This window comes from Netta rufina (genome assembly GCF_964035555.1).
Source record: "Netta rufina genome assembly, chromosome: 3".
Lineage (NCBI taxonomy): Eukaryota > Metazoa > Chordata > Aves > Anseriformes > Anatidae > Netta > Netta rufina.
The window spans coordinates 79,578,088-79,591,420 of NC_140125.1; the positions used below are offsets into that span (position 1 = coordinate 79,578,088).

At 33.5% G+C, this 13,333-nt stretch overlaps 1 protein-coding gene across 14 annotated transcripts in view; it reads right to left on the minus strand.

The window, feature by feature from the left end:
* TRDN (triadin) overlaps positions 1–13,333 on the minus strand; it is a 243,920-nt gene that overhangs the window by 180,980 nt on the left and 49,607 nt on the right. For all 14 annotated transcript variants that reach the window (XM_084285079.1, XM_084285082.1, XM_084285081.1 and 11 more), the window contains 2 exons: positions 12,045–12,182; positions 11,244–11,270 (listed from right to left, as the gene is read on the minus strand). In XM_084285079.1, coding sequence (XP_084141205.1) covers positions 11,244–11,270; positions 12,045–12,182 — 165 coding nt within the window. The remainder of the gene's footprint in view (positions 1–11,243; positions 11,271–12,044; positions 12,183–13,333) is intronic.

Here is a 13,333-nt window from a genome sequence, read left to right on the forward strand (position 1 = left end):
AACAACTCCTGGAAGGGAAGTTAGTGGGCTTCTCACTGACCATTTCAAGATGCTAAAATGAGATAGAGCCAATATATCCTTAGTAGGCAATTGGTGTGCTTTTGACCCAGAACAGGCCCACATGGACACTAAGGATCAGTGTTGAAGGCAGCTTTACTGAAAATCCTTGCTAAACACACAGTTTGGATAATAGTTTTTCCTACCCTTCACCAAGATAATTCCCATTATCAGCACTTTGTGATGTCTAACAACAGCCTGGCACTGACTATGAACTATAAAGCCCCCGCTCTGCGAAGATCAAGGTTGGAGAAAGAGAAAAAGAATGCAATCCCCTGACCTAGCATAGCTCAGCTCTGTGCAGATTTACCTGAGCATGACTGAAGAGGCACCGCCTCTTCTCCATTTCTCTGAAGAGGAATAGGGCAAGGAAATCTCTGTTTTCATCAACAGAGTTCACTTCTTCCTCTGTTTTTGTCTGCTCTCCTGTTATCTCCTCTTTTTGTATTTGAACTGATAGAGTTTAATTTGAAGTAATAATATGGTATTTTTTTCTCTCTCTTTTTTTTTTTTTTTTTTTTTTTTTTTTTTTTTTTTCTAAACACATTTTACCACTTGGTCTTCTTTTCATATTCTCTTACAGGTAACACACTGATATATGTTTTTAATGTTTTGACATTCTTTCATAAACATCTAAGTGTGAAAAGGAAAATGAGTCCTACTCACTGTCATGTCATACCAGAGGTTAATTATTTGCTTTTGAGCAGTCAAAACCCTTACAGCTATTCCAAGAAATTTAATGGCACTATATCCTTGATAGTTTATCAAGACTAATTGGTAGCAGGCTGCTGATTATCCTGAAGAGTTGGTGGAAATAGACACTGAGGGCAAGGCAAGAGTGAGTGGTGTTATGAGCTTTGTAAGATAAGAGGAACATCATTTCTAATACGTTTCTAGATGCTGTCTGTATGAAGAATCCACTCTCCAGCTGCTGGTATCCTCAGGAGAAATTTGTAATTGCACGGCTGATGTCTATTTTTAATCTAGATAGTAGCAGCTGGTGAGGGTGACAGTTATCCTTATGGGTCTGGGAGAAGAATAAAAGAATTCATGCATAACAGCAACTTCTAGATAATAGCTAATATGTAATGTAGCTGGAGTCTAGAGAAAAAAAATATTGCAACAGAAATAATGGGGAAAAACAATGAAAGAAGAGGTAATATTTAATTGAGGAAATAAAATGGTGTATTGTGCATATATCTAGGAACCAAAGATAGTGTAATGTTACAGGAGAGTTTAGGGTTTAGGTAGTAACTTTCAGCGCTAGAAAGTCTGAGTGATGCATATGACTAATTTAGATGACTTCCTTAAAGCTTCCTAGTAGTGTAGTCATATCCCCTGTGTTTTCATAGACAAGTATTTTTCTTTGTTCTGAAGACTCATAGCAACAGGTTGGGGTACAGAGCAACTTTTCCTGAGGTTGTGAAAATGTGACAGGAGGTAATTTGTCCCTTATCAATGAAAACACCAAAGGGTTTGTGTTTGCATTTGCAACCAATGCATGGTTGAGCACCCAGTGAACTATTGGTCCATAGTGCTTCTTAAGTACAGTTTCAAAACTGTTTATTCAACTCTTTAGAATTCACAACTACAATTTGGAGTGAAAATGCAGATCCTTTTCTCTTGCCTTGTCTTTTCAATATTTTGCAGTGTCTCTTTCATGTGCTGCATATCACTACTTTTGACAGAGGTCACAGATGACCATTTCTCCTTCTTGGTGCAAACCCTTTGTTCTGGTCTATGTTTACCCAAAATAACATGTTGTCCTAAACTGTGAAGGTTGCTGTGAAGTGACTTTGACTGCTCCTAAGCCTATTCAGCAAAGCTCGACTACTTCACTGCAATTGTCTTTATTCCCTCCTCTTGGTAGTTTGTTTGGCATCTCTGAACTATCAGAGACAAAGAGAGGCTGACCCTCAAATATTTTGGAATAATTTACCTATCTTGGGTAGCATAAAGTAAACAAGTAGGTTTTAATGTTCTCCTAAGAATACAAAGATGTTCTTGGTCTTTCTGCTATATAAACTTTTTTATAATGCCAAAATGGTACAAAAATAAACAGATTAGATTCTAGTTCAAGAGATATTCAGTTGTTTCCACGCTACTGTACCTTCACCAGTCTATAATATAAATGCATCATAGACGACTTGCTGACACTCCTCATCTTGCTGAGGAGTGCTTTGATTCTGGGCTGATGTTTTATTTTATCTTTTACAAGAGTATACATCAAACAAGATGCATTGGAAAGAAAGGGTTTCTCAGAATAGTGTGTTTTCATAACAGCAAAACACCCCAGCCCATGTAAAGATTTTATTATAACCTGCTCTTCCATAATCTCCAATGTTCTGGACTGAACTTATTCGACTCCTTTTAACAATTGATTAATTCAAGACAGTTAATTTTGTACATATTTTTCCACATTGCTATGTTGGAAATATCATTCATTTAGCTATAGCTTTAGCAATTAGCAGTGAGTAGAAGTGTATCATTACATTGCTGTGGACTTATTAAAACATTATTTTATTATTTTATTTTTTTGGGGGGGGGGGTAGGGGGCAAAATCATTGATTAGTGTCATTGATCTTTTATCCAGAAATAAAGAAAAGGAAATGATCATGGTCCTCAGAGACAAAGTCCATCTTGAAGCCTCAGTTTACCAAGGCACATGGAATTTTACATGGTGCACAAACTCTTTTATTTTAGATGCTGTTTTTTATGTTGTGGGTTTTCTTTTGCCTCTCATAAAGTTTCCATTTAGAGTGGAAGAACTATTTCTTAACAGAAAGCTTTTAAGGGGAGAGGGTATTACTAATTATCTTTGAATAATTATCCTGCAAGTAGCACTGGCATGATTAAAGAATACCATAGGCATACTGTTTTGTATGAAGAAATTTTAGTAATTAGTCTTTGGAAAGAATTAAAAGGGGAAAATAGCAGATCTTCACCCTAAACATTTTTTACATAAAAGTCTTTTAATAATAATAATAATAATGATAATGATTATGATAATAATAATGATAATGATAATAACAATAATAATAATAATAATAATAATAATAATAATAATAATAATAATAATAATAATAATAATAATAAAAAATTACAAATAATTTAATAATAATAATTAATATTTTATTCCAAGTATATGGAATAAAAAAATCACTGTTCACTGTTGTGTTTTTTTTTTAAAAATTTCTATTTTTTATTGCTGGTGTTGTATTGTTGTTCTGACTGCAGTTCTGTACCTTGATTCTGAAGTGGAAAATGAATGCCTTGATATATTTTTATTTATGGATTTCAACCAACAGAAAAAAAAAATTGGACAAGTTTTAGATGATGTTTTTCATAATCAATTTTATCATCGTCTGCACTTAATTGAATGTAATTTTATGTAGACAAAATACAGACAAAAATTGTAGACCCCTGAGTAGAGTAAAATGATATATACAGAAAAATCTCTAAACTTTAGTATTAAATATGTCTTTTTTGTATAAATTTTTTCAATATATATTTTTTCTTGTGTGCTGGAGAAAAACAGGAAGAAAAAAAAAAAAAAAAAAAAGAAAGCACAAATCACAGTTCCTATGCTTGACTTTAAAAAAAAAGGCAACTCTGCAGATTCTACCTTATTGTATTAGACTGCCAATTAGACTGCCAATTAGACTTCCTATAAATTGAATCATTTCTAGATTTGCTAAGGGGGGCTTCTTTTGTATGGGCCTGGCATGCAGAAGAGAGATACTATTTCTGTGGGTCACAAGCATAGGGCCCAACTTACTACATCTTCTCCTTGGGACAGCAGCAGCTGTTAGAGGATTTGAGTTCACTCAGAAATATACAGGACCTCAGATTTTGGTACTGTAAGTTTATCTGAGTTTTGGAGGACCTTTAATCTTATTACCTTTTTGTGGTCTTGCCAGACAAATTCTCCCTGAACATAGGCCACAGAAGTAGAATTAGCTAGATGAGAAAAACCTATTACAGGAGAAACCTTTTTCCATGTTGAAAATTTAATAAATTTTATTCTGTTTTATTTTCTTTGTATTTCATACATATATATATAAACACATATATATGTCCTTTATTAGCTCTTGCTAGGTCAGGAATTTGCTCTGTCTCTAGGACAGCAAACTCCCAGCCAGGGGGACATCTGCCTAATACTCTTTTCTTCTTTTTGAGTAAGATGCCACACTGCTGAGGCACAAATGAAGAATTCCACTATAGAATTCCAACATGATAACATGGGTTATCTTAAGCTTTGCCTAAGGGTTTCCCTGATTTAAGAGTTTAAACTTCTGAAAACCTCTGTGTTGTTACACTTCTCCTAGAATTCTTAGTAGCCTTGTGGTCCAAAGTTCTCTGTGTATTTTTTTTTTTTTAAAGATAGACAGCAATTCTTGATTAAAATTGAAATTTAATCACTGTTCTTCAATAGGGAAGAGAACTATAATGAACAATTATATTCCCTAGAGGTAAGTAGTTTTGTTTCATCTTGATAATATGGTAAATATTTTCCTTACATTATAAAATGCTATTTTATTGTGGAAATGCTATTACCATATTGATCAGAGTATGTAAAAGGAGATGATATCGTTAAAAGAACATTAATAACAGAAATGGATGCCACAAAAATGAAAAAAAAAAAAAAAAGCATATCTGGAAAAGCAGTTTAACATCTGAGAATTGAATCAATCAATGATTTTCATCTTTTAACACAGGGTGTACCTTACACAAAGACATGCCAAACGCTTTGTAGTAAAGTGCAGCCTAGGGAGACGGTGAAAGCCTTTTACAGGGATCTTTAATAGCAACTTATACACAGAAAAGTGAACATTACCATATGGCAACATAAAAGAAACTGAATTCAGAAGGCATTACCAGTACAAATAGATATATACTTTAGGGACGAATGGAACTGAATAATTATTTTCTAAGACACACTTATAACTACCACACCAGCAACTCAATTTTCAGGCTGCATAGATGGTAATCTGAATTTCTTTTCTCTAGTCCATTCCAACTTTTTGGTTGGAAAACGTTTATTTCTTTGTATAAATATTTTTTGAACATGAATATTATCTCCATAAAATAAAATAAAATGGTTATTCTTTCCAGGCTTGTTACTGTATAACAAAAAGACTTCTAAATAGTAGGAGCTGATATTTTTATTTCTGTATTCTTCCCAGGAAGAAAAGATAGTTGCCATGTTGTCTAGCAATGCAATTTTTTCCAATTAATCTCCAGATAACAGCAAATTATAATCTTTATTTTTTTATAAGAACTTCTGATTCTTTAAAAAATTTTAGTAAAACCTATTAGTACAGTGTTTAAAATGCAAGAGTTTTAAATATCTGGCTTTTTTATTTTTATTTTTATTTTTATTTTTATTTTTATTTTTATTTTTATTTTTATTATTTTTAAAGGTACTGTAGGTATTCTGGTCTTCTCCAGCTGCTCCATAAGTGTGTACTTCTCCACTAGGTCCTGTGTAGCTTCTGCCTGTCCCTGCTATAACTGAGATACAGTATGTTACCTAAAATGGCACTAGCCAGCTATATTTATTGATATATATATATAGATTTATTATGTTATTTGTAAAAATATATGTATTCATATATTATTTAATTACAGCTATATATACATATAAATACACTACATTTATAATATAATAAAAATATATATTTATATATAAATACATATAAATACAAATGAATTATATATACTTTTATAGTATGGGAAAAGATTGTTTCTTTGTGATACCAAGTTAAAAGTAAAAAACCACAAATTCTAATGCAAACATATTTTTTTTTAAGATAACAGATTAAGGTGACTATTTATTATTTAACTAACCATATGAGAAGGAAAGGAAAATGTCTTCTTCAAAGTTTTATTATGAAACCCTACTGGTTCCAACAACTTATTACCATCATAGTTTTGTTCCCAGTGTACATATCATCTATGGCCTTGAATTCACTGTAAATAGATAGATGGATTACAACCATTCTGCTGAATTCAGTGACAGCATGGTTCAGGCAGTCCCTGATTTGGGCAAATGTATGGAGTATGGAAAATAGTTCTGGGAGGTTATTGCTATATTTTTAACAGTTCTTGTTCCCTTAGGCATTTGCATAGGTTACTCTTGGACAGCAATAGGGACTTCTGGCCCATTCACTGGATGAACTGGACTTTTAGCCTGATCATATCATTCTTATTTACTTAATAGATAAAAACAATCCGACATAGTTAGATACTAGGGCTAAGATCTTTGTCAGTAAGTTTTTCCCTCCTCTTTTTGAATACGCTGTAACAGTTCTCTCTAGGCTTATAGGGGGCATAATATCAAACAAAAACAAACAAAAGCTAAATAAATAAATAAATAAAATCACCAAATCCCCTACTAGTCTTCTCTAAGCAGCTTGTTTCTACCTGGGAAAGGTAGAAACAAAAGTATCCCAGGCCAAGCTGGCATAGATATTTGTTTGATCACTCTCAAAGGAAGATGTAGGAAATAATCTGATTGAGAAACTTTCCTTCCAGGAGCATTTTGTTTGTGGTTGTTAGCTCAAATTCATACCCACATCCAAAAAACAAAGTCATGCTAAATAAATTCTGGCTTGGGTGGTGGGTTTAATGGGAGTGAGTGTCCAGAGTCAAGTACGGAGTAACTGCACCTTGACCAGAACTACTGAGAATAAATCAGAAGAAACAACTGCAGCCTTAGAAGTTTCTGTGACTTTTTAGAAGAGTATGATATGTGTATCCTGAACATATTAATTACCAGTCTAATCCTCAGGGTTTATATTCTTATCTGAACTGGAGACAGGGTGGAAAGAAGAATAAGGTATTTTCCAAAAATATTTATTGGTAATAATAAAGTTTCTTGCAAAATGTAACAGAAATTTCTGTTATATGTGGTTTCTTGTTTTAATCTATGATTTAACTGTATTTTTAAGGATTTTTTTTTTTTTTAATACCAGAAAGGAAAATAGAATCATTTCATACAAGTATTTTATACATCTTTCTAACTAATAGAGACACCCTAGCTCACAAAAGGTCTCTCAGAGAGAGGTCTGTCTCTACTTCAGAGAAATCAAGTTTGTTTTGATTGCTCATATAAAATAATCTTATGCTAATGAAAACCTGTTAATGTAGAGATGGTAACAATACCACGGTGGTGCTCCATTTCTTGCTCAGTGCTTTCTAACTTCCTTATATTTGTTGAAATGAGAATTGCTTAGAAAGGGACATACTTTTGAAAGTGGGGAGGTGGGGCATATTTCATTATATTATGTTTCATATAAGCGCAAGTATTAAATCAAAGAAGAATATCCTAGAGGAACTATTTAATAAGCTTCAGATTTTAAAGCTAAAAACAAACAACTCTGATGTTAGAATATTTTGAATAGTTTTGAACAACTTGTTCTGAAGTCCAAGCACAAGATTCATGCTTCCTAGCCAGAAATTATTGCCTGTTTTACTTTATGTTACTTTAGTTGATTTAGAAGATGTTACTTTAATATACAAAACTGACTATATGTGCACAGTTTGTCAGTTCTACCCTGGCAAACTAAATTAGGAACCCATATTTAGATTTAAATTTTCAATTACCAATATGTAAACAGGAATGAAGTTCCAAGACAGTTTAATAATCACGTTTTAGCCAGGGATGACGGGGCTAAAGTGTCTGCACTTGCCTTTATTTTAGAGGTAATTATTTTCAGTGTTGTGCACCGTGTTTCTCAGCTCTTTACCAACTTCAGAGCTGATGCTAGGTACAACAGATGTGCACAAAAAGATAATAAATATTTCTCTCTGTTTCTGTAACAATAAATTCTAAAAGGACCAAAATATGAGAAAACATACAGACGTCTAATAATTGGATTTGTCTCTAAAGGTTAAACTAACCCTTAGAAAATGAACAGCAATATCCTTCAAAACCATTGTTCTAGAAGGAAATGAAGCCAAAAATGTATTAAGCCTGCAAGAAATTGTTATTAGGCTTCGAGCATCTTTTGTGAAAAAGCACTGCATTTTTAGCATGTTGAGAGTACACACTGTTAAAGACTGCAAAGTCCTTTACAGAAAAATTCACTACCTCTGGTGAAGGCTACATTATTTTCATTAGACATTATCAAATGTTCACACATTTCCAGTTATTAAAGATAAATATTAGTGATAAGACTTATACTGGCAAAAGTAATTGCAATAAAAAAGGCACTTGAGAAGCATTTTCATTCTTTCTAAAGAATTCTGAAACTGATATTAGTTCTGTTCTGTGTGCTAGACCATAATCATTGCTAGCATTCTTATTATCTTTGCTTTCAATTTACATCTTTAGGAAGGTGATCTTTGCTTTCTTTGGGCTCATAATTATTATTGCAGTTTTATTTATTTATTTATTTTTCTTTCATCACTGCAGTGATGAACCACCACCACCACCCTTGAAATTTATTCAATATGTGATTTTATTGTAGTACCAGTAATCTTATTTTTTCAGTTACTATATTTACATTATAAAGTATTTTTATGCTAACATTTTAGCATTCATTACAACTGCCAGTCAAAAAATAAAAAAATAAAAAAATAAAAAAACGAAGGCTTGTCCATACAGCCAAAGTAGGTATGGAGATTAAAAACAAACAAAAAAACAACCCTTATCTACTTATTCATGAAAGCTCTTATCAAAATAACAAATACTTAAAAGTCAGGCACAGCAACATTAGATCTCATATGCACATTTCCAGAGTGAAATTTGAGAGAAACTTCTAACTTCTAAGTATGTGGAAAAAATCAAACTCTGTTCCTCTTCCAGTGTGTACTATATGGTCTAACTGTTGGTCTTTGTTTAGGATGTTCAAATACCCCAAGTATAAGAAAAGACATCTAAAGAAGTATAAATCACAAAGCTATGGATGCAGCACTGAGTATATGGGGCTATGATGTAGAAATGGTTCTTTAAATGAAAGTGGAGAACACTCTAAAGCCAAAAAGTTTGGTGTTGATTTTGTGGATCTAGCTGCTAACATTTTGATATCCAAAAATTGCAGGTCCTTCTTAGGGTCTGGTCCTAATAGCAGTCATACAAAACAAACAAACAAACCAAAACAAACCAAAACAAACAAACAAACAAAAGCTAACACGCTTTTTTGTCATTAAAAGCTAAAAACTTCAGGCCATACATCTTGTATTTTTGTAGCCCAGAAAAAGAGGTGACAAGATCAAGTATAATCAAGCATGCTCAAGTATAATCAAGGCCAGATCCTATTTGTCAAAATGAAATGGAGACCTTCAGTCATCTGGAGATGGTAACAAGTTATTTGTGGATGTTGCTATGTGAAAGTTAATGGGTATATCCAGAGAGCCTTAGATCACTTCCTTCCTCAGTTCTGGTCAAGAAACACCATATTACTGGGAGGCAAGGATGAAACTCCTTATCCTCTAAAACATGGAGAGAAACATCTTCAGCAAACATACAGGAAGTAGAAAAGCCCACTCAAAATATCTTTAAAAGTGCAGGCTGATGAAGCATGTTTGAATTTGGGCCCGCATATCTGTATGACTGAGTTATCCCGTAAGGTACCAGCTCGTGAGGAATCACCAGCCTCTCCTTCATTTTCTTCACACCAAACACAGGCAATGTGCTCAGGCATTTATCTCTGAGGGAGGGCTGAGAACTCTGAATCCTGAAGAAAACATTTTAAGCTGGCAGTTAGGTATTCAGCTCCTTGGAAGGGATGAATACCAGGTCCTAACAATCATCTCAGCACTTCCAACTAACTAATTTATGCAGCCTCCAATTTATTTTGATGGCTTCTCTGAATTATATTTCTGCAACCTAACATACACACAAAGTGTAAGGAGCTTGCCTTTAGTAGACATGAGGATATCACAGACTTCAAAATCAGCAGGTATTGCAATGCTGAAAATGGCATTGTCTGTAATGTTTCCATGGATTAAGTCTTGCCAAGCAGTGAAATACCTCTATAACAGTTCCAGGCCAACCAGTTACACTGGCCCATGGTGAGTAGTTACCTTCCAACCATGTATTTGAGGGCTCTGACAGCAGTGCATGAGAGCTTTAGACTCTGCACCTGCTGTCAAATTAGCAATGCATTTCTCTCTGGGAGAAGAGACAGGGCAATGCTGAACCCTTTTGAAAATGTTACAGATGGAGTAAACTGAAATGTTTTCCTACACAGTATATAAGTTTTCTTCAGTCCTAAAACGAAGAATCATCCATTGAAAGATGAATGGCCCTGGTCTTCAAGATTATTCAGTCTTTGGATATCCTATTGAGACTGACAGAAGGTGTCATTAAATACAAGCTTGATCCAGTTCCAATTAACTTCAGAGAAAACTGGATTGTAATCTCAGTACCAACCTTGGTGATAGATTCTTCAGTATGTGCATTTACTTTTTGATTTACCATTTGATGGATACCAGATTCAAATCAAACAGGTATGGTAACACAACTTGTTATTATCAACCTGTGCTCAATTTGTAGCAAAAAAAAAAAAAAAAAAAGCCTTCGTTTTGAAAAGCTTTACATCCTATCACCAATATCACAAGCCTTCTAATACATTTTGATTTAATAGAAGTTGAATTTAAGTTTTATATTGCAGCATGACAATCTTAATCTGGAAAGATTTATATTATAAGTCCTACTTGTTTCATTCTTGTCTGTTGCAAAAATTCAATGTTAACTAAGTATTATTATTTATTTTTTTTTCAGAAGATTCTGAGGTAGTCCTTATTTTAGGGTTCAGTATTGACACAACATAAAATGCTTTTACAGCACCTTGTCATTATTTCTCGATAAGTATTCTTTCTATGTGATTACTTCTAAATACTATTTCTATGCAGGCATATGTGTAACTCATACTAGCATTAATAAGAGTTCCATATACAGGGCAATGTTACAAATAATATTATTTCAGTAATTCTGTGAGCTTGTTATAAACATTTTTTTTTCAGCTTTTTGCATAATAATAAAATGAATTATTGCAGAAAGCAAACATTTCAGCAAGTATTATGAGTTTCTTATTTATGAAAATTTGTAAAGCACAATATACTTGGTTAGTAGACTGACGTGAATAATGACATAACCTATAGAACAGACTATAGTTTATTCATAAAATATATTGTAAAAATATTTGTTGTCCTATATAATAAAGCAACTGACCAACCTTTTTTCAGGGAAGGTTCCACTTCACCTAAACCATGAGGAAAAAAAAATCAGATAAAAGATATAATAAAACAAAGCAAAACAATATACTATTTCTCATGCTTTTTTTTTTTTTTTAATTTTTTTATTTAATGCATTTTATTCTTTATATGCTGAAAGGCAATCACCCTGTTCTGAGATTTTCAGAAATCCTTTTTTACCATAGAGGATTTCTAGGACAGATATATTCAATGCAAAGGAGGGACCAAGGAAACACCCAAATCTGTATTTTTTGCTTCTGAATAAAAACACATTTGCAATTTGCTTGGATTTATGCACATATCCTTGTTTTAAGAAAAAGCCCAGTGATTCATTTTTAACTCCAAATTATAAAATGAATATGCAGGTTAGCAAGATTGTACTAGCAACACTTTCAGTGAAATTCAAGACAAAAGGGACAATTTCAGTGGAACTATGAGCCCTTGATTTGAATTTCAAGGATTTAGTCTGGGCAATAATGGTGAGTGTGCAGCTATTGGCTACAGCGCACAATAGGCAGGGAGTTCATGTGCACCTACTTTTTATGATATGGTAATATTTAATTCTGACAGCTTTTGTGTAATGGTATATTAAACATGAGATGAAAGCTAACAAGGAGACCAATTTACTGATTGTAATAGCCAGTAGATGCTTTATTAGCAACAACATTTACTTTTGTTTTTGTTTGACCTTCTTGACTGTGAGGTTAAAAATTGAGTAAGCCAACATAAAGCACGTAAAACAACAGTTAGAGCAGTTACAAAAATCTCTACATTAAGAATACCTTCATCAGTGTCATCATCATCACTCCATATGATGTCAGACAATAAAGAAATAAAGCCATAAAGCCAATCAGTGGATTCTTCCAGCGTCTCATGAATGATTCTCAGTGGTTCTGTGCTGAGCTTGTTAACAGATCTTCCTGAGTGCAGAGTTTAAAAAGAAGAAAAAGTTCGAAAAACATACTCATTTGGTGATTAAATCTTCATTTTACACAGGACTAATTATATTACCTCCTCTAATACAAACAAAGATTGTGAATATTAATTTTTATTATTCAAGGGTTTGAGGACAGCTCTCCTTTCTGTGCAAGACTGGTATAAACTGTATTCCTACTGCCCTTAGCAGAGTGATTCATGACCCAGTGGACAATTTGGTCTGATACTGCTCTTCAAGTTCTGTCTCTTCTTTTGAGGCTTGGTTAGGATAAAAATAAATATAGATTTGATTTCACATAATATTTATTCTTTTAGGTAATCTCTTCTTTTCAGCCCAGTTTACTTTGCTGGCCTATGTCCCCTGCCTCCAATTTTTATTTAGTATTGACAGATGTGGGTGTCCCACACCTCACATCACATCACCTCAAGACCTCTGTTTTACACTAGTCCTGGATGAGGAAATTGCTGAGGCCTGCTTCAACTGTGTGGACACATACAGAGAACATGTAAAGGATGGGAAGAAGAAAGCTATGTACATTTGGGCCAAAACAAACCCAAGTCCAAAATGAAAGGGGTTGTGAAACACAAATTATGGCACACAGGCAACTATACTTAAATACATACACACGTTTATGCTTCTTCTTTTAGAACTATTCTGGAGCTTCATTCACATATGCTTGTACACATCTGTATATTTAACTAATTTTCTTACTGCTCCTGTGGGCAAGTAGGTTGGCAAACAAGAAAGCTGCGCAATTCCATGTGCTCCATCTTCCCAATGTCAACAATTACTTGCTGAGACCTGCAATGGAAGCAAGGCCCCTGCTCCCTACATATCCACACTTCAAAGAAAGAAACCACCAGTAAGTAATAAAAGGATTCTCTTAAAAGCATCTCCAGATGTGATTTCACCAAAATTTCTCTCTATCCTGTTTATATTGACATAGTATTTCAGATGAAATTTCTAGTCTCTGACAGGATATTTTGTCCACCCTTTCCATCCACCAAACTTTTATTTATTTTTATTTTTTAAAAAATCTGTGGCAAATACTGTATAGGAGGAGAGGTAATTGTCAATCAGTTTATGTCACTGTCCATTGTAATTGATATATCAGACTGAATGATTGCCTTATGT